At 41.8% G+C, this 26,805-nt stretch overlaps 1 protein-coding gene across 1 annotated transcript in view; it reads left to right on the forward strand.

Annotated features, from left to right (window-relative positions):
* The window catches only part of LOC119000346 (catenin alpha-2-like), an 895,408-nt gene that overhangs the window by 384,641 nt on the left and 483,962 nt on the right, over positions 1–26,805 (forward strand). The window contains exon 7 of the mRNA XM_037065306.1: positions 12,851–13,054. Within this exon, the coding sequence (XP_036921201.1) occupies positions 12,851–13,054 (204 nt within the window). The remainder of the gene's footprint in view (positions 1–12,850; positions 13,055–26,805) is intronic.

Below are 26,805 nucleotides of genomic sequence, written 5' to 3' on the forward strand. Positions count from 1 at the left end.
ATTACTTCAGTTTTGAACATATTGCCTCTGACATAACTTTCATGGCTGACAGTTACTCCATATTAGATTGTCAGAAGGTGCCCAGAAAGCCCGCTCTGCCCCTACTCTCTGGCTACTGGGGTAGACCAGGAAGGAGATCTGGAGAAGAGATGGGAGGAGAATCTGTCAGAGGGGTGCAAGGAGAACCTCAGTAAAGCAGGAACCCCTTAAGTGTAGTGAGGCTTAATTTAAAGAGTGGATGGTTTTAAATCATGTCAAGTACCATGCACAAGTTAAATGGAATGAAGACTGAATTAAAAAAAAAAAAAAAGATGGTCAATAATGTAGAAAGTTCAAAGAAAATGAAGAGATAATATGATAATTTCCTTAGCAAAAGAGTAAAGCAAATTTTCTTTTTTGACTCTCTAAACACTTGATTTGGCTAAATGCATTTTGGATGCTTGCTTTCTAATTTATCTATTGCTATAATGCAAAGCTAAGGGTGAGTACCTTCGCCCAGCTTTACTGTGATTAGTTGTAAACATTATCCTTGACAGCACTTGAAATCATGCTCAGGAAATAGCCCACAGCAGGTAATATAATTGGGGGGGTGGGGGATGAAACTCCATCATACCAGCCAGGAGGAATGTCCCAGATCTGAAATTCCTCATCCCGTGTTTTTGTCCATTACCATTGGTAAATAGCTGTTTTCCTAAGTAGCAATTTTTCCTGTCAAAGGAAATCAATGTGAGCTTCAATAGATTTCTCTTTGTTACACTAAAAAAATTAAACATCTAAGAATAAAAAGTGCTCTAAAATTATCATCATCTATGCCATTTATTTCCAATTAAGCTGAACTATTTGACTACAAATAATATCTTAGTGGATAAATGGCATAATTAGTTTATTTTTAAGTATTGGAGTTCTGTCCAGAAAGTATCTAGCCATGTGCTATGGAAAATGGAGACATTTATTGGAGAAGATGCCAGATACAAGAAACATTGCACATAGGACAATGACACCTCAGTCCCCTTCAAAGTAGGCACCTTGGGACCTCACACAGCTCTCTCAGTGACCATCAGCTGCCTGGTCATGTTTTCCTGAATCTCATTGAAGGTCTGAAATCTCTTTCCTATTAAAGGTGTTTTAGTTTTGGAACAAACCAGAAGTCACAGGGCACCCAATCTGGGCTGTAGCAGGGCTGAAACATCTGGGTGATTTGAGGTTTCACCAAAAACTCTGCATAAGGCATGATGCATGAGCAGGAACATTGTCTTGATGAAGTTGCCAGTCAGCAGTTGCCTATAGCTGCAGCCTTCTGAACCATTCAAGTATTTTCCATGGAGGAATGTTCAAGCTTAATGCAAACTTTGATGCAGATTCATTGCTCTACTCACTCAGAACTTTTGAATGTCATGGCCTCACAGTCACATGCTCACTCAGTGGAGTCTACCACCCCCACTGACCAGTACACAGTGAAGTTGTCATTGTTCATGATGCACATTCCAGTCCACCCTCCTTGGCTGCCAGGTTACATCAGTGCTGTGCAAATCATTCTTGTTATATCAACAATGGCCGGACTTTCTCCAGACAGACCCATATACCAGAGACATTAAAAATCACTAAGATACTGTGCAGTTTTTAAATTAAGGCAAATCTAAAATGGAGGTTAGCATTTTTCTGCAACTTAAATTTTAAAAAGGTGATTAAAACTCAATATCCTTAGTATTTTCTATTCCAATTAGGAAATGTTACCCCAATTAGGTCAAAAGATAATTTCATGTGAATACAGAGAGATTCTCATTGGGAGAGCTTGACACAGAATGAGAAAGATGAAACTGTATCTTTGTTAATTATTGAAATACTACAGAGAGCTTAGTGTTTAAAACTGAACAAAGAACATGCTTTTAATTTAGATACCTCAGTTATTTCTAAATGGTCTTGATTTGTGCTTTTATCTCAGACTTCAGTCTTTAAAATAAGTGTTTAAAGAATTCAGAGCCAGAGTTATGATCATGCCTCCTTGTTAGTGGATAGATAGATGTCTTTCGTTCTCGATTTTGCTGTAAAATTCCTTTTTTTCTCTCTCTCCATCTGTAGTTATTTTAATGGGAAACTGAGAGAGCCTGCCTCAGGGGTCACTACTCAAATACTTTTCACTGGATAACAGACATTTTTAAAACACTGTAGTGAATAGTTAATCAATAGATGTTACCTTGGACTTGTTTTTGTTTCGTTTTGTTTTGGATTCTGTCAGTGTAGCAAACTAATACAATAAATAAAACTTAGTGTCTTAACAAACCTTGATCCCACTGGGACTCTGTGACCTTTTGTGACCCAGGTTGTTTCCAAGGTCAGCATGAAGCTCTGAGCTAAGACAAAGCTTAGGGATGATCCTTGAGGCATGCTTAGTCATCCTCAAATTTCACCTGGCTAAGGCAGTGTTACCTCCAGAACACATGGCCTTGTATCTTTCCTCAGATAGCCGGACACAGAAGGACTTGGGAATTTTATACTTTGGAGAAGGAGGAAGGAAAGAAGGGCTGTGGTTCCAGTGAAACATAAAGGCTTCCCAGTTATACCTCAAGACAGGGCAAACTACACACTTTGAACTTGCAGAGGTCAACGGAAGAACGGAGCGGTGTTAAAAAGCACTAAAGAAAGGACGTGAAGGTGTGTGCACATTGTTCGGATTCCTGGGGGTAGCTCAGAATAACTGCAGGGGAAATATGCCCTCACCTAAACCTGCATTGTCACTTAGGCTTTCTGTCTTTCATTGTTTTAATTATTCCATATAAGAAGGTCATACGAGTTTAACTAATGTTACCTTCCTCTTTGAGATTCCTTTTCGAGATCTTTAAGAAGTGAAAGTGCATGACTGGGTGAGGGCATGCTGACGTCTATTCTTTCTTCTGCTTGTTTGATTCGAAATAGTTATGTTGGACAGCAGGTGGTGAGGGTCTGGTGTTTATGAGCTAGAGCAGCAGTTTATCATTGTCCTTAGCTGCTACCTTGAACTCTGAAGGTAGTAAAAACCCAGGACACACATCTCTTACAGACTAGTGAAAAACAAAAGAAAAACCACAGGAATTTCTCATACGACTAGCATTTGCTTTTTCCATGTTTTATAAGATTAAATTTGGGAAAACAAATGATTAAAACCAGTCCATACCATTATCAAATTGTTTTTTGTTGTTGTCTTTTTTTTACATTTTGAAAATTCTATATACATTTGAAACACGAAGTAGTACTCTAAAGGGTTTAATTAACAACAAAGGCCATGCATTCTAGAAAGATTTTCTCCCAGTCATTAAGCTGTTGCTTGGCTACGAAAGAGAAAAAACACAAAAACCCTTCACCTTTCTCAGCTGTTGGTGTGCAGTTAGATGCAGCACAGCTTTAGGATGGTTCATTCCTAGCCAAAGACAGACTCACATATATTTGTTTTTCTTCTTGGTAGTAAAAGTGTATTCTAATTTCTGCTGACTGGTTTGAAACAGGTGAGAAATTAAAAAATAGGATGGAGCAGGATTTTAGATCTTTCCTCCCTGGTTGTTCACCGTTTTTTGTAGTGTCTTCAGGTATGAAGGAGCCGTGCACTGCTGCTCTCTCAGTGTTTGAGCTGCAGAAATGCTGATAGCATGTACTTCCTCAGGGTGATTAGCCCCGTGCGTGTGGAAAGTGCGCGAGGAGAGCAATGTCGTGCTGTGGCTGGGTCACAGACTTGGGAGCTACATGCTTCCCAATTCTAACCCTGTCCTTTGCTCTGAGTGTGTGTCCGGACCATTTATTCACCTCTCTGAACACTTTTATTTCTGTATCCAGTTGACATCTAGGTGTGTTTTGTTTTGTTTTACACTTCCTATTATGGTAAATTTGGTCTTCCAATTTGAGATACCTTGTATATATGAAGGCAATTGATTTCACACAGGAATATAATTGCCTTCATGAAAAAAAACACATTTAATTAGTAGTACTTTTTTGGCTGATTCTCATTTTTTCAAAATAAACAGTTGTAAAACCTGCAATCAGAAATAGTCAGCCCTTGGTATCCACAGAGGATGATTCTAGGACCCTCATGATTCCAAACTCCATGCACACTCAAGTCTCTTATATAAAATGCTGTAGGGTGGGCCTTATGCATCTGTGGGTTCCCAACTGCGGATCAAAAATAGTTTTTGGTCCTGGGATGGTAAAATCTGCAGATGAAAAACCAATGAATACAGAGGGCCTGCTCTTCTCTTCTCTTCTTTCTTCTTTTTCTTTCTTTCTTGTCCTCACCCAAGGACATGCTTATTGATTTTGGAGAGAGGAGAAGGGAGGAAGAGAGAAGGGGAGAGAGTCAGACAGAAATACTGATGTGAGAGAAAAACCTTGATCAGTTGCCTCCTGTAGACTCCCCGACTGAGGATCAAACATGCAACCTAAGTATATGGCCTGACCTGACTCTGAATCCAACTTGCCACCTTTCGGTTTATAGCACGGTCTCCAGCCAACTGAGCCTCACAGGTAAAGGCAGGGCCAACTGTGTTTATTTTTTTAAAGCTGCATACAAGTGGGCCCACGAAGTTCAAACCTGTGTTGTTCAAGGGTCAACTCTAGTTTTATCTTCTTTCTTTTTTTTAAATTGAATTTATTGGGTAAAATTAGTTAATAAAATTGTATGGGTTTCAGGTATACAACTTTATAATACATTATTACTATATTATACTTTATCTTCTTTTTAATCTCAGTACCATTTAGTTCTCCTTTCTACTTGTGATTTTTAGACTATTCAGAAAAATATTACATAATTTTTTATGAATTTGAACATATTTTTGTTTTGCCTCAGCATTAGCTAGATTGCTTCTATTACTCTCCATTGAGCCTAATGTGGCTTTTGGATTAAGATATTTGTAAATAAATAAGTACAATACACACAGAGGTATACACATGTGAGCCCACAATTTATAGCCAATAACTTCCTAGCATCCAAATTCAATGGACAGTTTCGGCTGTCCTCACCTTCTGATCTTCCTTACCTTCTTTGTAGAATTCCTTGCTGTTCTCCCTTGTCAGTTATGGCCATTCAGCCTCCTGGGTGTAGTCACACCTCTCTGCCCATTCTTTACTGTGTCATCGGAGGGCTCTTTCTCTGTTACACATTGAGGGTTTCCCAGTGTTGTGTCTTGGGCTCACTACTCTTCTCATTCTGTTATGTCTCCATGGGAATCATATCGCTTCTCATGGCTTCCACTTCTGCATTTATTCTGATGATCACAAATCTTTATACCTTATGTGGTTTTATGTACTTATAACCAACTGTCCAGTAGCCTTTTGGACTTAAATGAATTGTAGGCACTTTAAACCTGCCCTTCTTCATTTATCACAGTTGTTCAAGGCTAGCAAATATTTTCTTAAAGAGTCAGTAGTAAATATTCCAAGCTCTGTGGACCATACAGTCTCCATCCTTACTTCAACTTGCCATTGTGGTGTGAGAAGAGTCATAGACAGTATGGAAAGGAATGGGTCTGTGTTCTAATACAAAGTTAGTTACAAAATAGGAGGCTGACATACAGGATGTAGCTTGCTGACGCCTGCATTGTTGATGTTGCCCGTGCTAGGCATTTAGGTTTTATCTTTGACACTTTCATTCTCACAGCCTGCACTTCTTTCCCTAAATCTTACAGATGACATTGGAAATGGGGCCCAATACATACCTTTCTCTTAACCTGTACCAACACCGCCTTGTACTCTTCCCATCTTTCTTCTGGGTTCTGAAGGCTTGGTGATGTCTCCCTTGCCTCCTACTTCTCGTCCTGCCAAAGCTACCTTCCCTATCTTCCGGGAAACCATCTCAAATCAAACAAGATTAGGCACTCCTATTTTCTTAAGCTGTGGGTGACTCTTCATCGTCTAAAGGGGTGTTCACAAAGTGAAAGCTTCCTAATTGCTGTGAAAGTCTCGGTAGGTCACAGCTGTAGGTCTCCTCACTGAATTTGTCTCTTATTCCTTTTCTTTTCTTTTTTTTTTTTTTTTTGCCCCTTCACGTCCTTGGAGAAGGAAATGGCAAGCTAGATGGGGTCAGGCATGTAGGAGGAATGGCTTGTGCAGGAAAAAGTGGGAGAGAACCAGCAGAAATACCCTAAGAGAGCTTTTTGACTACAGTGCAGGTTAAACTCTTGTGAAAGGAGAGCAAGAAAAAAAGAGGATTGTGTGTGAAGAGCCTCCACGCAGTTTTGAGAAAGTCTCGGTCAGGTCAGGCCAGTGGGGAGTCCAGAGCAGGAGCAGAGCTTGCCTGTTGTAGAAGTCCCCACTGGGCAGGAAGGGCCTATCAGTGATTGACAGGGGCTACCTGGGGTCAAGTGTGGGTCCTTGTGAAACTGTCATGGATCTACAGGTCCAGAAGATGGAAAGATTGGTTAGCTACACTCACATCAAAGTTTCTCCCAAAAGAGAGTTGCTTGGGGAACCTCCATGGTACCATGCTTGTGACTTCACACTTTACCCTTCAGCTTCTACAATGCTGTCTCTCAACTCAGCACTTGTTCCCACTTCCTGTTCTGTCTCATTGCCTCTTCCTGTTCCTGACTTTGCTTGGCCAACTGTTGGCTCACTCTTGAAATCTTAGCTGAAGAGTAGTTGTCTCTGGAGAGATTTCTTTACCTCCCACCACCCAACTGTGCAAATTGCTGTTACTGTCTTTTTTTAACATCATCGGTATAGTTTCCAAATTATAATTGGTTGTACATGTCTTTATTTTTGACTAGACAGTGAATGTGTTGAAATAAAAGATCATTCAGTCTGTGCCCTCAGACATTCCCAGTACCTGGCACCCATCTGTCGAATGAGTGGCTGTCTGCTTCATTATCCATCAGAAGGGTGAGATGATCCAGATGACAAATAGATGATATTTATGTCTTTATATTTGGTTTAAGACAGTTTCGTAGTTTTTAAAGTATAAATACATATTTACAATTATGATAATTAAGCTTATTTCAACTGAACATCTGCAGTCTGATGCAATGGAAGGCACACTGGGCTGAACAGGAAAAGACCTGTGTTCAAGTCCTGGTGTCCTCATTTCTTGGTTGAATGACCATGAGACAACATCTTTGGCATCATTTGCCATTTCAGTAAGATGGGGACAGTAATATCAAGGTCCACAGAACTGTGGACCTATCGCATCAGTTGTAATGTGTTCAACTTCTTGTTTTTGCAGAGGTCTCTCTGCTGCCTCCAGTTGTATCAGAGCCTGCATCAGTCACAACTCATTGTGCCGTGATCATTCTCTTCACTCCTTGTAGAGTGCATGGACAATAGGCATGATTTAACAATTACAGCTTCTAACAACTGCATGTGCAGTGAGTACAGGTAAATGTATTATTCAGAGAGGTAGTTTTGAACCATAAGGTCTACTGATTTATGTCAAGGTAAAATTGTTATAGAGTTCAACCAAGGAAATAATGGGAAATCAGGTAGGTAGGACTAGAGAGACCATTACAGAACTGGCTTGATGGCAGAACAGAATCCTGACTTCCTTTGCTTGGGAATGAATTATTGTGGCTTATTTCTTTAAGGCCGTGCTTTCCAATTGCCACTCCATAAATTGTAAAAATGAAAACAATAATTCTTAAAGTAAAGATGTTACTAAAGTGTAAGTAAAATTACAACACATGAAATATTAAAGCCAAATAAACAGAATGAAAATAGATAAGATAAAATAAAAAGTCTTCCCTGGCTGGTGTAGCTCAGTGGATTGAGTGCGGGCCTGAGAACCAGACTATCGCGGTTCGATTCCCAGTCAGGGCACATGCTTGGGTTGCAGGCCAGTTTCCGGCAGGGGCCAGTTCTCTGCAGGGGGTGCATGAAAGGCAACCATACATTGATGTTTCCTTCCTCTCTCCTTCTCTTCCCCTCTAAAGATAAATAAAATATTTAAAAAAAATAAAAAGTCTTATACTTAAAAAAGAAAAAGGTAAAGTAAGAAATGTAGGCCCATGATTTTCAAGTGAAATAACATGACAATATAAGATGGAAATGAAAGATTGAAACGATAAACAGTTGAATGAGTTTTAAGAATGCAAACAAGAGACAGATATTTAAAATATAAAATCCCAGTGGACTATAAAATAAGTCAGTACAGGTGGAAACAGCACAGAAATCCTCCCACAGGAGCACACCTTTGTCATAAAGGGAGACAGAGAGTCTTGGCCTGTCCTTCCCGGTTTGGGTGCTTAAAATACTCCCTCAGTGACCAGGAAGGGAAGTGAGTTTTGATGCTGAGAGCTGCTGCTGCTATGCTCCTTATGCTGCTGCTGCTCCCTTCCCGCCAGTAGAGGGCAGCCGCACAAAGAGGAGAAGCTCGTCTGTGCTGATTGAGGAAAAGGAGGCGATCTGTTTGCTCCTCTGAAATGACCCTGAAGTGTGTTAGCAAAGAGAACCTTGCTAGATATGTATGTTTTAAGTCACTTTGGAATAATGCAGAAGCTAATACTCCTCCCTCACTTCGCTTTGATCTCCTTCTCTGTATGTCTTGCTTGGGTTTCAGCTGTAAGAGTTTGTTTATTTTCCTATTAATTTAGCAACTGTCATCTTTTTCTCTAAGCCCCTGGCTTCATTTGGTTCTGTTCTGGTTTGTTTTTTGTCTGTCTGTCTATTTGTTTGTGTTCTTATTCTTTTCCCATAGCCTAAATCCTGTTTGAGATCCAGCCAGTTCTCTGAACACATACACACACACACACACACACACACACTCCAACAACACATGTGCCCTACCACGCACAGGCACACACACACACATTCCCCTTTACACACAACCGACACCCACCCTCTCATAGATGAATGCACACAGGTGATCCCCCCCCCCCCAGACACACACACACACACACACACACACACATAGAGCACATCTTCACTGGCCTTGATCTTCATGCCTTCTCTCTCCCCTTAGTGGCTTCCCTCCTTTGGACTTTTCACATTCATTCTCATAACTCTCTCCTCTCCACCACAGGTGTAGACTGGACTATTGTAAATTTATTTTTTTAGGGAGATTTTTTAAAAAGCTTTCGCTCTATGATCTATAAATAATGAATAATTCCATTAGAAATGTGATGAATAGTGTAGGTTTTGTGCAGAGTTTTTTAAGCTCAGTGTCTCGGTCGGTGAATGTGCTTTTCTGACAGCCCCAGGCTTGGAAGGTAGGAGGCGAATTCAGCTGACACTGCAAGTTCTCCGTTGCTGCATTTCCCAACGTGTGTTTCCTAGATTCTCAGAGATAACATGTGTGTTTTAAAGGGGGCCCTCTGTGCTCAGGTAGGTTTGAGGAATGCTCCAGTAAACTGACTTCTTTAATGCAGAGCTCCCCAGGGTATTTCCTGTGATAATTTGCTTTGGGACACACACGATTTCCAAAGCAAATTTGGCAACAAAAACTTATGTTTTCATCAAAACATTACATCTCTAAGCTGGTGTTCCATAACTTAGGAAATAATGTTTGAATGTCAGTGGTACATTTTTCTCTGTTCTGCAGAGAAACTTTTCTGCAGTTGCCCTCATTGAAGAGTTTAAATCTACCTCAGTGTACTTTCATCAAATTGATACTTCTTTGTATTTTTTAGTGCAAGAAACAGCCAATATATGATTCTTTAGAGTCTCCTGGAAACTCAGAACAAATACTTTTTATCGGGATTTGCATTGATAAGGGTTTCTGTGAGGGTGTTCTTTGGAAATCAGTAATCTTTATAAAGGAAAATAGTCTGATTATGTTTTGATGAATCTAATCTTAGATTATCAGTACTCATGTATATTGCATGATAAAAATATCATAAATATATTAACTGAAAAGTAGTAGAAATGAATGAAAAGAGAGTGAGGAAGAGACAGAGGACTAAAATGCATCTTACTCGGAAGGGTCGTTGCAGACGCAGCTCTAGTACTGAGAGCAGGTGTAGCAGGAACACCTGTGTTCCCCTCAGCTTCCCTGTGGGAATCTCAGCTGTGGTGGTATACCGTGCAAAGACATCCATTGTCCTGAGGACTTCACATAATTTTTCTCCCTTTATTTGTTTTAAAGAGAGGGAGAGAAGCATCAATGTGTGGTCGCCTCTCACACTCCCCATACTGAGAACCTGGCCTGTAACCCAGGCATGTACCCTGACCAGGAACCAAACCGGTGACCCTTTGGAGCACAGGCCAGCACTCCATCCACTGAGCCATGCAAGCCAGGGCTTCACGTGATTTTTTGAGACTATTTGGAAGGTGACTAGGGCCTAAGACACAGGGTCTGAGGCACAGTATTCTGAGTTAAGTAAACTTATCCTCTTTGTAAGATCTAAGAGACTATAGGTGTGAAGGAGGTCTTCATGCCAAAACCTTCCGCAGGACAGGTTAGCTCCTGTCGGCATGCCTTCATGCATTTTCCCTCTAAACTCAAGAGGGGGCTTTGATCAGTAAGTTTGTTCCTAGGAAATCCAAGATTCCAGTGGACCTCAGACCTGGTCTGTGCTTTGTGAATTTCTTTTTTCTAAGTCGTCACCTGCTTGAACTCATTCAGGAGTTCATAGTCTTTGTGCTGAAAAGATCTCTCTGTTAGAGGTTCACATTTTACCAGGAATTAAGGAGCCAGATGCTCCAAGCAACTGCAGCTTATAAACACTTTAGGATGCTTTGGAGAGTTCAGGCAAACCTTCCTGGAGCAAATGGCCTAGACCTGTTTTGTAATTAATAAGCACTTATTTTATGTTCCATTAGGGAAAAAAATCACACGAGAGTCTTCTATTCTCTCTACTCTCTCTTTAGCACCAAGCACTCCAGTAAGAACATAATAGGTATTTAGCAAAGTGTAGGGGACTGGTTTATTTTGGTCTGGCAAATGTGACTCAGCTCTGTATGGAAAACCTACAAAAGTGAAGTGGTGAGCAGGAGCCAAACCTTCAAACCCAATTTTCCCCATGAAAATCAGGCCTAGAAAATACATACAGAGTGTTACGGCTTGCTCTTGCTAAAACTCCACCACCCTGGTCTAAAACAACACATATATACTATCTACCTTCAAGATAATTTCCAAAACCTGTATGAATTTTCCTAAGGATGGAGCTAATCAGCTTGCCGCCTTTCCCCACTGCATGTTATTTTCATTTCCTTGGTTGTACCTAAAATGTAGACAATAATATTCTATATCATCAATAATAAATCCTTCTTTGATATAAGACCTGAGAGAAACAATAAAAGCCTGTCTAGGCAAGGGTCGGGGCACTCTCCTCTTAAGAGAGTGGTTGAGGCACTCAGAGGCACTCCCCCCTTGACAGAGTGGCCACGCCGTTCCCCTTGTCTCCACCAGATTGCTGTAGCCTGTGCATTTATGCTCATCTTCAGTCACAACAGGCGGACTCTGCTGGCTGGAGTCCGCCACAGCAGAGGTGTAACTACCAACTCTCATTTGCTTTTTTATTATATTTGTAGGCAAGATAATTGTCTCATGTATATATGAGGGAGTATGTATGTGTATATGTATATGATAGGTATGCAGTATATATGCATATTGTATGTATACTACATATCATATATATGTAGTATATATGTATACTCTATATACTACTTACCTATTATGTGTGTCTATGTGTGTGTGTGTGTAAATATATGACAAACACTCAAGGACCAATGAACATCAAAGGAAACAGGAATAGCGTGGCAGTCCCACCACAGGATCCTAGAGCTGGAAGACCACTTCCCCGTCCCCACCACTCTGGTCCTTGGACCTCTGAGTGTGCACATCCAGGGATGGTGAGCGTGTCTTCCCTGTGGTGGGCATTCCATGGTGGCTGACCTTTTCCCTTGTCTTGAGCAGAAAAAGGTCTCCAGTGGACCAGCCAGTGGACAAAGTCAACTTTACCTCTCTCTTTCATGCCGTTAGTTGTCACATACTTCACCACCCGCTGCTTGATTCACTGGGGATAATACTCAGGCTGTGCCCCGGTCCTTCTACGGTTTCTACTTACTTGGTTCTCTTCCTTCTGGAACTTGGTATGAACGGGTCTTCTCCGGCCTGCTCTTCTTGTTATATTTGGTTTACCAGTATGCCATTTGCTACCTTATGTCCACATCTTCTGGACAATTCCCAGGTCCTTAGGTTAATACATCTGAATTCTGGACACCTATTTCTGTCCCCTTCTGGTCACCTCTGACTACACATTTTCAGGCTCACCAGGGGCAACACTAAGCTTAAATCCTCCATGACACCTTTCTTTAAGGAAATACCTCTATCTTTCCCTTTGCCTAGGCTCCTCCAGAACAGTTCATTGGGACAAACAGACACACAACTCCTTTTGTAGAATATTTGTTTTTACACAAAGGATACTAGTTTCTGGTGGGAAAACCAAGTGCTGAATGTGCCTGTTGGGTGCGGATGGCTCCAGTTTCAGAGGCACCCTGCCGTGGGGCTCTCGGCCTCTCCGGAGGTGGACAAATGTGGCTGTCACCACCAGTGCACCCTAACCTGTTAATCTGTGTCATGTTCTTGCTCCGAGGCTCTCCAGTCGTCCCATACCCCCGCAAAGCTGCGTGAAATGGGCATTCCTTGAAGGCTACACATTTTTTAAACACTAAGCCACTGTTACCATCTCACTTGAAAACTCTTCAGTTGATACCGCCTTTGCCAAGAACACATTCTTCAAACAAGATGTTCTGTTTTCTTCTGGAAGATTAATTTAGAGCGCAGTATCTTTTGCAAAGTTGATACTTTGTCAAGGCCACTTTAGGGCTTGTCTAAGTGAATGGCTTCTTCTCCACAGAGAGTCTTGTCCTGACCTCAGATTTTTCTGCTGTAGGAAACAGGGTGTAAAGACAGCCATCTCTTCTCTGCTGACTTTTTTTTTTTCGGTACTGCTTTCAGAATAAGATTATCCTGGATCCCATGACGTTCAGTGAGGCCAGGTTCCGGCCGTCCCTGGAGGAGCGGCTGGAGAGTATCATCAGCGGGGCCGCGCTCATGGCCGACTCCTCCTGCACGCGGGACGACAGACGCGAGAGGATCGTGGCCGAATGCAACGCCGTGCGGCAGGCCCTGCAGGACCTGCTCAGCGAGTACATGAACAACGTAAGTCCTGGGCCACCCGCGCTCACGTCGCGGTGGACTCTGGTGCGCCGTCTGGGACTCTTGGTCGAGCATGTACAGCATGAGAAAAGGATGGGTGTTCCACAGAGATAGGTGAAACCAGAGACCAGCTTTGGAAGAGTCTGATGTCACGGGTTGCATTTTGATTTGGAAGCGCAGAGTGGAAAGGAAAATCTTTTTGGAAAAAACGTTGGCTTTTTGCTCGAGTGATTTCTTGGTCCCTTTAGTGGCTGGCCTTTGATCGAGGTAAAATTTTGGTTGGCAAAAGGAGTTGGTTGATGGAAATAACTGAGCATACACTCGTGTCCTCTTTTGCACAGCACTTTCAAAGCCAAGGATAGCTACAGATGCTAATCTTCAATCCTAAGAGGCATTAATAAGTGTGATAGCTTTTCAATGTTTTTGCAGGGTTGGATAAGGTGGAAATGTTCTCGGTGCAGTAGAACTTGTAGGAAGGTCACTGATTTGTTGGGCAGTCAGAAATTATTATGAGAGGAAGGCTCCGAGTTTTCAAGTGGGTGGTAGTGGTGTCCACGTGTGTTGCAGCACAGATAATAGCTGTCCTCTCCTGTCAGTTCTTGTAGCATGAAAACTATAAAAAAAAGGAGATGGAATCCATATTCCTTGCTTTGAAAGATACCAAATCATGTTTGTATCGATTTGCTACATTTGTTGAGCCAGGGTGATATTGTGGATGCCCAGGACTTGGAACCGTGGAAGACCTGGAGTTCCTTCTGTGCTGGTCTCCTGGGTGTGAAAGAAGTTAGCAGAGAGTAGGAAAATGCCAGTGAAGTGAGGTCTGGGCATTACGTGTTGGAGGCCTCCCCTCTGCAGTGGTCAGGTAGGGAACAGGGGCGTTGTACCTGCTCACAACTTCTGAAGGCCAGTCTGGATCCGGCTAGAACACTCTGAGGCAATTCTGAGATAAAGCAGCCAGTCCTTGTCCCTCCCAGCAGCCCAATTCTTCTTACCAATTCAGTCCCTGACTGACACGAAGCCCCAGAAGTCGGCATTGATAGGAATGGTGCTGCTCCTACTAGACTCTGCAGAGAACTTTGAGCTAGGAAACTAAAAGATGTACACACGGTGCAGCAATATCTGTTTTCTTTTCATGAACCTTGAGATTCTTTGACTTTGGAAGACTTGCTCATTTTCAGGGAGCAAAGGATAAAGTGTGGGTGCTTCATGTGGTGCCCAGCTGCTCACGGGGACTTCTCTGTGAGGCCCTGGGCCAACACGTCCTGTGACGTTGGTCCACAGTGCTGCGCGCGAGAAAGCTAGGAATGTTTTCTATTGGTGTCGCCCACCCTGTGTAAATCTTTGGAATATTAGATCTAGCAAAAAAAAAAAGAATACCATAAAGTCTAATATTCTGTTTGTTGTTGCTTTTAACAGAATAGCAACAGGTTAATTACCTGTATGTGGGATTTGGTTTTATATTAACATGGGCTGGTAATTTTCTATCAAAGAAGAATCATTGCCAAAGAAGGAAGTGCACACTGAAGAGCTCACCCTGATGGCTAAGATCCCAATATATAAAAGCAATTGGAAAAAAAGGATGTTCCAGGGAATAGGAATCACAGGATGTTTTTGAAGAAGAGTTGATCGGGATGTGACATGTAATTTTTGATTTGGTGGACAGAATCCTGTCAAGTGCAGGGTTTTGTTTTTAGTATAAACTCATTTAGGTCAGCAGAGCTGATGGCTGTTTGCATTTTATTGACTCCAGGTACTTGTTTGTCTTGTGATTTAGGAATGTGTTATGTTTTTACTGAAAATTTGGTTTCTACTTTGACATGGTTACGAACAATACAGTAGTGAGCTTAGTGCTAAAATTTCAAAATGTGCAATTCTATTCACATTAAACCAACAGGATCATAAAGCAGAAATAAAACACCTCTTACTGACTTTTATTGGGTTGGCCAAAAATTCTGTTTAGTTTTTTCTGTAAGATAAAAGATACATTTTTTCATTTATACCAATGACTGTATTGATTTGTTTTTTTTTTTTTTTACTGTGCTGCATATCTTCCATGCGGTATACTGTTGATTGCTCTCAATTAATGTCTTGATTTGATTGCCGTCAACTTTACCTGTTCTACCTGTCTGTGGAGTATTGTCCAGTGAGAAGTGTTTGGCACAAAACTTCGTGTATCACTTTTGACACATTCAACTGGTCACAGCACCTTCTCTATACATGCAAATCTTTTTTTTTTTCTTGTGCTTCAGTTACATTTTTATCTTTCTTGAAATAATAAAGTATAATATGCTAAAAGTATGACTGATTTTCTTCCATCTTTAACATTAAAATGGCTACCCCAAAATTCACCAGTTTTGGTAAGTTTCTTTAAAATGCACAGTGATATGACAGGTGTCACAATACAACCTAACCAAATTGTTTTGAATGAAGTTGAACACAGCTAAGCACTACTAGAGCCGTCTTATGGAAAAACCAAATGAACTTTTGGCCAATGCAATATATAATGTGTGTAAAATCTTCTTGGACTTTATACTTCTTTGGTGATTTTAAGGTAGCAATGGAATGCAGCTAGACATGTTCCATAATCTATTCAGTTCACTCATTTCTACTGCCATGATATCAAAATATATGTATTTTTATACAGCATTTACTAATATGAAAACACATATACATCTGAGTCCTGACAGAAAAATCTCTTGTACTTAACAACAACCAATAAATTAGTCGGTTGTGCCAAGGCTCTTTATAGGATTTTTTTTTTCAGTAAGCTCCAAGAATAAAGGTACTGTCAAACTGCACCTCCTTAGACTTTCCTCTGGATGTGCTAGGCACTATCATTAGGACAAACAAGCTGTTAGATTGACAAGAAAAAATTAAAAAATTGACATAACTGACATTTCTGGATTCTCCAAGTTTCCCAGTCAGTCCCTGATAAAGATTCACTTGATAATGCTCACTCGTAGGTGAAGCTGCACGAAAACCTTGCACATGCCCAGTGGTAAGGACCAGAGGGAGAGAGCGGTGCCCAGAAGAGCTATGTACTAAGTGATTAGGACGGGGAAGTGCGGGGGGCATGAGCCATGCTATATAGCCACATAGATTACCCTGAGCTCATCTGTGTATCAATGGTAGGTGAGATATTTCCACAAAAGTGCATTCAAATGCATGAACATGTGTATGTGACTTGAAGATGTAACAAACATTGTGCACTTGGAAGAAACTATGGCGTAAAATAAAAGGGCTGGGTGAACAGAAGCACGTGGTAAAAATTATGGCGGAATGTGGCCGTGCTGGAAAAGGTGGTTGGGATAGATTAGGAAAGCCTCGGGTGGCCTCAATTTGTTCTGTCAAGTTTGTAAAGTGAGAAGAGCCCTAAACATGACCCGTCTTTAACTAGGACATCATTATGGTACACATGTGGACACTAAGGGGTGGAGACTCCTTTTCAAAACGAAGTGTGGCCATTGGAGTGTTATGCTGAGTGCTACAGACATTCCAAATTGGAACGAACACTTAAACTTTTCTCTGGACTTGTATCTTTATGCAACTTTTTTTCCTGGGGCAGTGAAACTCTTTTTTCATCTCAAAAAATGCTTAAAAATGACCCCATGATAGAAAACAATTTAATAGGTTACTTTATTGATAAAAAATTTGTGATGGATTCAAATTTAGAATATCATAGTCATTGAACAATATGTACTATTTTCCTGGCTATACTTTGTGGCAGGCATTGTTCTAGGCTCCTGAAGATACAGAAGGGAGCAAAATAGATGAATTGTCTGCTCTCATGGGGCTTACACTCTAGTTGAGGGAGACAGACAGTAAATAGATAATTTGAGCAAGAGTTAATCTCAGATGGTGAGAAGTGAAACGGGAAAATATAAAACCTGGGCACAAGGAGCATGTGTACAACTGTAAGTAGGATGGCCTGGAAGGGGTTCATGGAGGTGAATATGTTTGGTCAAAAACCTTTTGGAGATGAAGGAGCAGCAAGGTGCTTGCGACTTTCATGGGGAGGCTTGTGTGGCTATAGCCAGTGCATGGGGAGGAGCAGATGGGATCTGCCAGGGAACAAGTTGTCCAACTATGTCTTGTGCATCATTATATAGAACTTGACTTTTACTGTAATGGAATGGAAGGACATTGGAGAGTGGTAGGCATAAAACACCCTGACATAGGAGTTAAAGACAGGGTATAGGAGTACAAGGGTGAAGGAGCAAGAGGACAGGTGATCCGACAGTGGGACAATTCATGAGAAGAGGGTGGCTTAGGCCAGTGGTAGCAGGGGAAGTAAAGCGCTCAAATTCCCACTGTGTTTGAAGCAAAAGTTGCTTAAAAAGTAGCCAGTGAGAGGAGTGTGTCGTACAACCCTACCATGGGCACTACTCAGTGTGGAAGACTCTTGCAGTGACCTCAGTCACACCAGTGTGGTGTCTTCGGTTGGTGTCTTCATTGGTTTTGGTTGCACAGAGAATTATGATTTACTCAGATGTGGTAATGATTTGTAAATTGTTCACTTTTCAATGTCTGGATACTCTGCTAGACAGATTGCACTTGACAAGTGAGTTTAGTAGGAAAAATATTTGTTTCAAAGTTGTATCACCAACAATATCCAAGTATGGTTCACGTTCTTATAAAAGACTGAAAAAAAACCCACGATACTTACACTAAGTACTAAAACTAGCCGCAGAACAATAGGGAGATGCATCCGACTGCCACATCTCAGCGCCTGACTCACTGCCAGGCCTTAGGGAGAAGACGTGGTGAGCAGATAGGCCTGGACCTGGTGTGTTGCGGTGCAGCGCTTCCCAGTTCACTTTCTCTGTGTGGCCTCTGTGCATTTCTCAGGGTTATTTTTAAAGACTAATGCATAAACTCTCTTTCCTAAACAGTCATACATTTAAAGTTTACCTGTTTGCACACTGATGGCAGAGAATCAGGTGATGTGAAGTAATGACTTGCTAGTCTCTGCTGTGTAAAAATGGGGCGGGTTATTGTTTAACTATACTTTTATAAATAATAAAATGATATACATATTACAAAATAATTTAAATCCAACTTCTTCCAAACCTCTTGAAGCACCTCAGGGAATCTCTGGGGATAACTTGTGGAGCACTATTGTAAAGCACGGGTTAAAAGCACATGCACACAAAGTGACGTGGGATCATATACACGTATCGCAGGTGCCTGACGGGTCGTTGTCATAGCCTTTCCTGCAGAGGAGAAATTAATGTAAAGGGAATTCCTGGTGGATCTTATTTGTTAGAGGTTGAGGTCTGAAATGAAGTCTTCAAAGGCTATTTTTAGTCCAATTCTGGGGCTCACACAACACCAGTGCTCCGGGAAACAATCTGTATGACAAATGTGTAAAGTGATACTCAGGGCAGAGAGAGCTCTGAAATAGTGAGCTTTTACACTGTTTATTTTTTTAATGGTGAAAAGAAATACATGTTCATTGAAGGGATTAGAGAATGAAGAAAGAATAAAATTTATTTATAATATCATCCCCTAAAAGGGATTTCATCCCCCTAAAAAAGATGTCATTTTAGTTAATTTGTATGTATTTCTAATGTTTTTAAACTTATATGACAGATACATTTATAACACATGCATGTATATTATGCTTTGAGATCTGAAAAGTGAACTCATCATAATGTCAATTTGTAATCTGTTTTTCTCCCTTAGTACATTATGAATATGTTACCATATTAATAAACATCCTCCAACCTTATATTTACTGGCTACCTGGCATTGCATTACCTAAGTATGTAATAATTCATTTAGATGCAATTCACTTTGAAAGTGTTTTCACAGAAGAATGTTGGAAAAGTTAGGCAGGGAAGCCCTCACGTGCTGGCGATCTGGAAAACCAGACCTACTCGTGGCTGAGGAGCCGAGTGAGGACACCGCTTTGCACTTTGTGTGCTTTCAGGGGGTTTCTGAAAATTTTGTGCAGTGACAATTTTATACGTAAACAAATTTCAGTGCCTCGGGTTCTATTTAAAACGATCTTACGTGTATTTTTTGTAGTTTACTGATTTTCTGTAAAACTTTGGTTTTTATTTAGCAGGATTTCTCTATGTTGGGTCTATGCGGTAGTACCAAGAGGGGCCCAGAACGAGTAACGCGCACAGTCAGTGGCTGGGTTTGGTCTGCGGTCGCAGAGGAAGCACCGGGAGACTCATGAGAGGCGTGTCATCAGAAAGTGTCATGGAAATTATTATATTGCCAATTTCTCCCAGACAGGAAGGCAGGAGGAAGACTGAACAGTTGTTATCACTTAAAAATAAGGCTAATTATTGGTCAAACATAGAATTTGCTTCCAGTATTACCTAGGCCTTCGCATTTCTCTGTTTTCTGTTATTATGCAAAAGAGGGAGTGAGATTTACAAACTTTAGTTGGCTGATAAGCTTCTCTATTAAAATTTTTAGTTTAAAGCAGAATACAAAGTAATGTTTTAAAATGCTTGTGGGCCACGTGGGAGTTAATGTTGCCCAGACGTGCCCGTAAAGGCTTTCCACTTTAAGGGGGATTAAGAGTTGTCTTAATAGGATTGATATCTTTATCCAAGGGTAAGATTCCTGCTATCACAAATTTGGTACCCATGGTGAGAAAGTTTTACTTGCCTTGCGCATTTGTACCTTTTCTCATCGTCTTTCTACTGTCACCTTTCAAATATGTCCAGTGCCCTTATCTCTATTAATTTTGAGCTTCAAATTCATCTGTGCAATTATGCTTCTCATATAAGACCTTTCCTCTATGAAGAGAGATTGTTTAAATTCTTTTTTAGTTGGTGTTTCTTACTTAGGCATTGGAAAAGTACACTTAGATCACCAACCCTTCCTCTGGGGTCTAAGACTGCCCTTTGGATCTGTTCTCCCTAAGTAATGGGACTGGGACAGAAAGTCTTTGGGTTCTGCCTGAGATTGGCATCCTTGAATTGGGGCATTTGCAGTCCACTTGCCAACACTTCCAGGCAATTGTCAGTGTGTCTCTCAGAGGTACCCCGGGACTAGTACAGAGTAATGCAAAGGTTTATTTTTTGTCCTTGTCTTTCTTCTTCTTATATGTTCATCGCATTTCTTTTCTAATGGTGTTCCACTGAATCTGCTGTGATGGGATCTCAGAAAGCCAAGGGGGTGTTCATTATCGGAAAGCGTAGAACTCAGCTGCAAGGAGGGGCATGCTGGTTGGCACTGACTCAGGTTCAGGCAGTGGAAGAATGTCCAACCCTGCTGTCTGGATACATTCTCTGGGGGGAACAATGTGGATGAGAGTGAGGGGAAGATTGTGCCAATATCAAGCATCCCACAGAGCCTGAGAGTGCGGTGCGAGGCTGCGGGAGCAGATCTAGACTTGCGGGGGGTTGGCTGGCCTTAGGGTGATGTGGACGCAGCATCCACTGTAGCTCTAGAGCACAGGTGTAGGCGACATCCAGTCCCCATGGGAACACGGCAGATCTCCTTGGTGTTAAAAATCCAAAGATTGTACAATTATCCTGGTGGGGGACTTGGACCACTTAAAAAGTATATCATGCTGTACACGGGTTTGCTGTTATTATCAGCTTGTGACATATACTTAAATGACTTAGAGGATTCCAGGACGTACAGGCCTAACAAGATTTGTTTCTCTTGTATCATCAGGGTCAAATCTCATTATCATCTCACATACCATCAGCTTGGCCATAAAAGGTGCTTCCTATAGGAAACCTTTCCATTTCCCCACTATGGATAGTTTAGCAGAGTGATAAGCCTATGTGTTGTGGCCAGCTGTACCCAGGTTCAAATCCCAGCTTTAAAATTTGAAAATAACATGACCTTAGGCAAGTAAGTAGACTGACTGAACCTCAACTTTCTGCACTGTTAAATGGAGATAATTGAATTCACCTCATGCAAGCATTCAGGGATTAAATGACAGTGGCAGTCAGGAAGCTCAGTGTTCACAGAAAAGTCCCGTTTGTTTCCTTGTTCTTCTCAATACTCTTATCTCTTGGTTGTATCCTATTAACCCCAGATAGAAGCCTTCTTCTGTAAAATTGTGGTTTTTTTGGACAGACAAAGTAAACGAAAGTGTCTTTAAGTGTGTCCTGACTGGGGCTGGTGCTCCTGCAGATCCCTGAGCAGTCAGTGATGTGTCTGGCTCTGCAGCCCTACCTGGAGGAATACCATGAACACAACTATAGTCAAGGCCAGGAAACAAGCAAACAAAAGCTCTTATAAAAGGAGCTGAGTTTTAGAGACCTTGGAGAAAGATGACTGAGACTGTACTCCTTGGACACCAGGAGAGTAAACAATAGGAGGACCAGGCCTTTCAGTGGTGAGAAGTTGGAGGCAGTGCAGCTTGTCCGAGGTAGTAGATGAGATGCCTTCCTTTCCATGATCCATTACGCTTCTGAGAGACAAAGGCCAGATTCTCCATTCAACATGGGGGCATCTCCTGTTCTCGTGGATCAGGGAGATGGACTGAAATTCCCAGAGTGTAAGCATGGGACAAATTACTGGTACATTGTACTAATAATATGGCCTGCTCTAACTCTAAAAGTGATGTAGTAAGTCTTGGGTTTTACATTTTCTTGGAATGGTTCAGAGTGGTCACCTAAGTAAGGCATGGATGTTGTAAGCTTGACCAACACCTGCGCAGGATGAGAGCCCTGTTGAGGGCATTTACTTCCATTGGGATCTCCTAAAAGTTGTCTGGGATCCAGCAATAAATTCATTACCTAGTACTGGGAAATACCCAAGTAGCAAAAGTGAGATCTAGTTGCTGGCAGTCTTTTGAGACTGTTGACTTTTCAATGAATGAAAAGTAGTACCGAGCAATCAGTACCTTCCCCCACTGCTCTCTTCGTCTTCTTTTCTCCATTTTCCTCCCTTTCTTTCTTTGGCCACCTGTGTGCCTGGTAGAATTTTTTAAAAATTCTTTTCAATGCATGGATGAACCACAGGAAGTAAGGGGGTTACTCAGAGGCAAGAAATGACCAAAAAAGTGATAAACTTGAGATAGGTCTGCAGATTCCTCCTGGCCTAGACTTGGGTTCTCAATTGGACACTGTGTGAAGAACAAAGGCCAAAGTCTTGGACCCAGCTGGGCGGCCAGTCAGATTTAGTCACCTCAGTACAAAGCCTGCATTCTCAGATGGGGACACGGTTAGTGCATTATCGGAAAGCGTAGAACTCAGCTGCAGGGAGGAGCAATGGTGTTGCCTGTTATCTGGGACTTTAAAGAGCAAAACAACAACAACAACAAATGCTACCTTGCCACCCAAAATTTCTACTCACGATCTCACATTTACAGACTTTTGGGGTCTGAACCTATATTCTAGGGGGACACAAAGCTTATCCAGAATTTTATTTAAAGGCACTATGTGTGGTGAATTGCCAGGTACCTGGCAGAAGCAAATACCAATCCTCACTGGAGGAACACACTTTAAACCTAGGCCTCAAAGAATTTTGGTAGATAAAGTTACAGGGACCAGAAGTTGGTATTCCAGAATATCTCAAAACAGAACGAAATAAGCCACCGTGAAGGAGAGTTAGCAAGAACAACTAATTACAAATTAGACCTACACGGGCTAAGGTTGGCAATTATTAGATCCAGATTATAAATTGTCTTTAAAGAAACCAGAGAGGACAATGGATATGTGATGAAGGAACAAGAGACTGTCAGATTGACCAGGAAGTCTTGGAATCAGGACTGAGCATCATATAGTGGAGAAATACGGCCTGCCCTGAAGGGGCAGNCTGAACCTATATTCTAGGGGGACACAAAGCTTATCCAGAATTTTATTTAAAGGCACTATGTGTGGTGAATTGCCAGGTACCTGGCAGAAGCAAATACCAATCCTCACTGGAGGAACACACTTTAAACCTAGGCCTCAAAGAATTTTGGTAGATAAAGTTACAGGGACCAGAAGTTGGTATTCCAGAATATCTCAAAACAGAACGAAATAAGCCACCGTGAAGGAGAGTTAGCAAGAACAACTAATTACAAATTAGACCTACATGGGCTAAGGTTGGCAATTATTAGATCCAGATTATAAATTGTCTTTAAAGAAACCAGAGAGGGCAATGGATATGTGATGAGGGAACAAGAGACTGTCAGATTGACCAGGAAGTCTTGGGATCAGGACTGAGCATCATATAGTGGAGAAATACGGCCTGCCCTGAAGGGGCTGGATTGGAGTCCTGCTTGCCAGGAGCCTGAGATGACAGGGGCGAGAGAGCCAAGCTGACTGAGAGTGCCCAGTGAGGTGCTGCCAGGAACCTCTTGATCAGGAATTGGTTCTCTCTTGTAGCAGCCTCTTGGTTGGATGTTGCTCACCTTATCCCCAATGGAATTTTATAATTCCATAAATTCAATTTCATTGAATTTATTCCATGAAACAGGAGATGAAAGTAAAAATATTCCTTAACAGCAAAGTCGAGTTCCACACTTAGAATTCTAACAAGGTTTTATCCGTATCAAACACCCCACCCCCACCCTCACCAAGTCCTTGAAAGTTGTTTCTGAAGCCTCCAAGGCCAATCAATATGATAAGGAAGAGCAAGTAATGTTAGGAGCCAGCCAGTCAGGGGCTGTCCTTGACTGAGTGAGTGAGCAGGGTTGTTGACAGAGCTTCCTGCCGCGTCATCGGATTTGGCCATCCCAGGGAAGACAGCCTGGACAGCACGATCCATCAATTGATCTTCCCTGAAGAGCCTCTCTGGTGTGTCAAGGAAGAGCTTGAAGAACTGTCAGGGCGAGTAGGAGGCTGTCCCGACCACCACACGCCTGAGCCCGGATAAAATTTCCCTTTGTGTTTCCAAAGGAGGTGGAAACCCAGAACTCTGGAGTTCTTGTTTCTGACTGTGCTGCTCCAAGATAACCGACCAACCACAAAGGCCTCTATGTTTGGGCCTCATACCGCCTTGAGCCCTTCCTGAAAAGTTGCTTTTGTTTCATTTAGGAAATCGTTACACTCTAAGAACCTAGTGTTTCTTTCACTGGTGGCACGCCTCCCTATGCTTCGAACACACCAACCTCTTTGTTGCTTCAGTGACATTGCACTTAGCATCCGTCTAACAGAAATGTTCTTTCTCAAACTTTGCATGGATGGCTCTTTTTCTTAAGTTTCAGCTCGAATATGCAGCTGTTAATCACATCAGTATGTTAATTTAGGTTCTAGCACCTGCCAACCTCCAGAATTGTCCTCTGTTTGTGTTGTGTCTGCTCCTGCACTGAAATTTAAACTCCCCTGAGATGAATCTTCCTCTTCACAGTCCCCAGGGTCTGGAGTAACTAGCCTGGAACAGTAAATACATATTTTTGGACTGAGTAAATGGATTCCCTCTCATTTTTCAAAAGTGATGTCATGATAATAGCAATAGAAGGAGGAGGAGGAGGAAGAGGAGGAAATAGAAGCAGCAGCAGCAGCATAACCCCTAGATTTCGAGTTTTTTGAGTCCCATATTTTGAAACAAAATGATTCACCTTTATTGTTTGTTCTACCACCTAGATAAAACTTTAAGTAGATTAGCTCAGGTTAACTACACTTGGCTTCTCCATGACCACTTTGAAGTCCCCAGACATGTCCCTGTAGTTAAGGCTGCATTTTAAAGCCCTGGCAGAGAGAGGGTCACATCAATCCTTTCTAGAAAGGCCTGAACTGATCTTAATAACTATTAGTAGAGGCAAAAATAATATGAAACATGTCACTGGTTGCTTTTCCGCTCAAAGAGATCCATCTAGCAGCTTACTCTTAATTCTTCCCTCTTAGGTGTTTCCTCCAAGATGACCTGTTTGGGCCCGACATTCAGGCGCTGTATGTGAGGGGCTGGGGGTCATGGGGCCATTGTTAGCGCCACAGAATTCCACAGGCTGAACTGAGAACTTTGGGCATTACTGAACTCATCAGCCCCAAAAAGGCATAAACAAGTCTGTATATGTACCTAAGAGATAAATTAACAGAAGAAAACTTAGACACTGTCTCCACAGTGGGCCGGTACTGTCTAAGTTTAGCAACTACCCCCAGTGATTTCTCTGAGCAGGCTGGTTAGGGAACACCTGGTGTAATAAATCAGCAGGTCAAATCGAGGGCTGTTAATGCAATATAGCATGGGTTTAAAATGGGTTTTCCTTTTGTGAATGGGGATACATACTTTTGTAAAAAAAAGCACCAAATGAAATCTCTCTAGGGGAAGTCTTACTGAGCCATAGATACCTCCGCCTGGACATTCAGGATTTCAGAGAAGACTTGTGAAACTGGGTGGCTAATCTCTTCTTTGAATTCTTTAGAAATAAACAAGCAAATCTGAACCAGCACTTTACCTGTGAGCTATTAATTGGAGGGTATCTGCTCTTTTTCTAAGCTCACATCCCTCAGGCACATCCCTTCCTACACGTCCGCTCCCCCACTTGGAAAAAGGCAGTTTATTGTCCTTGGAAGGACTGTTCTCAGTAAGCGCCAGAACTAAAATATTCAGTTTCAAACAGATCATTTAAAAGCCTCTTTCTTAACAGTTTAATTGTTGATTTCAGTCTCTACTAATTCTGCAGGTTTGGCTGCAGCTGACAGATTCGTAGCATCAACCCAGAGCTTTGTCTTTGCCAGTTTACACCCTGAATTGAGCTTTTGTTCTGTTTTGTTTTTTTGTTTGTTTTGGTTTGTTTGTTTTTTACTATTCTACGGTATTGTTTTCCAAAGGAAGCACCGTTTTGACGGACTTCCCTGGGGATCCTTAAATCCATCGGTGTCTCAGAACCACATAGGAGATTCCGAAAAGCACACGTTCTACGGCCCTACCAGTTCCCAAATAACAAGACTCTCCAGGGACTGGGCCCAAGTGTCTGGGTATGAGCCAGTTGCCTGAGGGATTCTCAGGCCTCCGGCTCTGTACCAGTCATGGACCCGGCCAGCACTGGGCTAACATCATTAGATTCCAAAACAGGTGCCATAATTTTCCTTTTCTTTGATTTTCCTCAATAGCATTTGTTAGTGTGTTATTTTTTATTATTTGTCTTTGCCCTCCAAATGACCCCCCCCCCCCGAACCTGTAGAAACCTTGCAGGGATTTATTTGCATGTCCTTCCTCTTTCTCCCCTAAAATGGCCCAGTAACACAATGTTGCCTGGCATGCTGTGTAGATTTTTTTAAGGATGTCACAAGATCACCCTTCATTTTCCTATAGCTGCTGTTTTCTGATTTCAGGCCTTTTACTTGAAAACAAGCAATAAGATATCTGGAAAATATCAAGTGGTTAAGGACATTTTCAAGGTAACATAGCTGGAACTGAACATGGAATTCTGGTCTCTGGTTTCTTTGATTTCTTTTTCGTTACTTTATGTTTTCAATTTTAGTGTACTTACACATAGTATTGGATTTTTGGTATTCCCTTTTTCTCCATTTAAAGTTCTGCACCTGTTTCCTAGTATGCCTTTTGATCCCTCAGGGTCAGTTAGATGGTGCTTTGGACACATCTTCCTTTTGTGAGCCTTTATAGATCCTGGTAGAACCCTTTAAGAATCCCAGTGGAAAGCAGACAACAGCAACCTTGTGAGACAGCCACCAAATTTGTCCCTGTGCGTGCAAAGCAGACACTTAGGTATGGGGGTCGGGCATTCATGGAGCGGACAGCTGAACCTCGTTTTTCCACAGCTCAGACCCTTTTGCCTTCAGTCTCTAGGCACAGGCTGCCAGCCTTCTAGGACACAGCAGGAGACGTAATAACCTTAGTAGCCAGCACCCGCGTGTCAACGGTCCGGGAATTGCCCCACT

This window comes from Sturnira hondurensis, unplaced genomic scaffold, assembly GCF_014824575.4.
Source record: "Sturnira hondurensis isolate 20B ecotype Veracruz unplaced genomic scaffold, ASM1482457v3 Scaffold0015596, whole genome shotgun sequence".
NCBI classification, from domain to species: Eukaryota; Metazoa; Chordata; class Mammalia; order Chiroptera; family Phyllostomidae; genus Sturnira; species Sturnira hondurensis.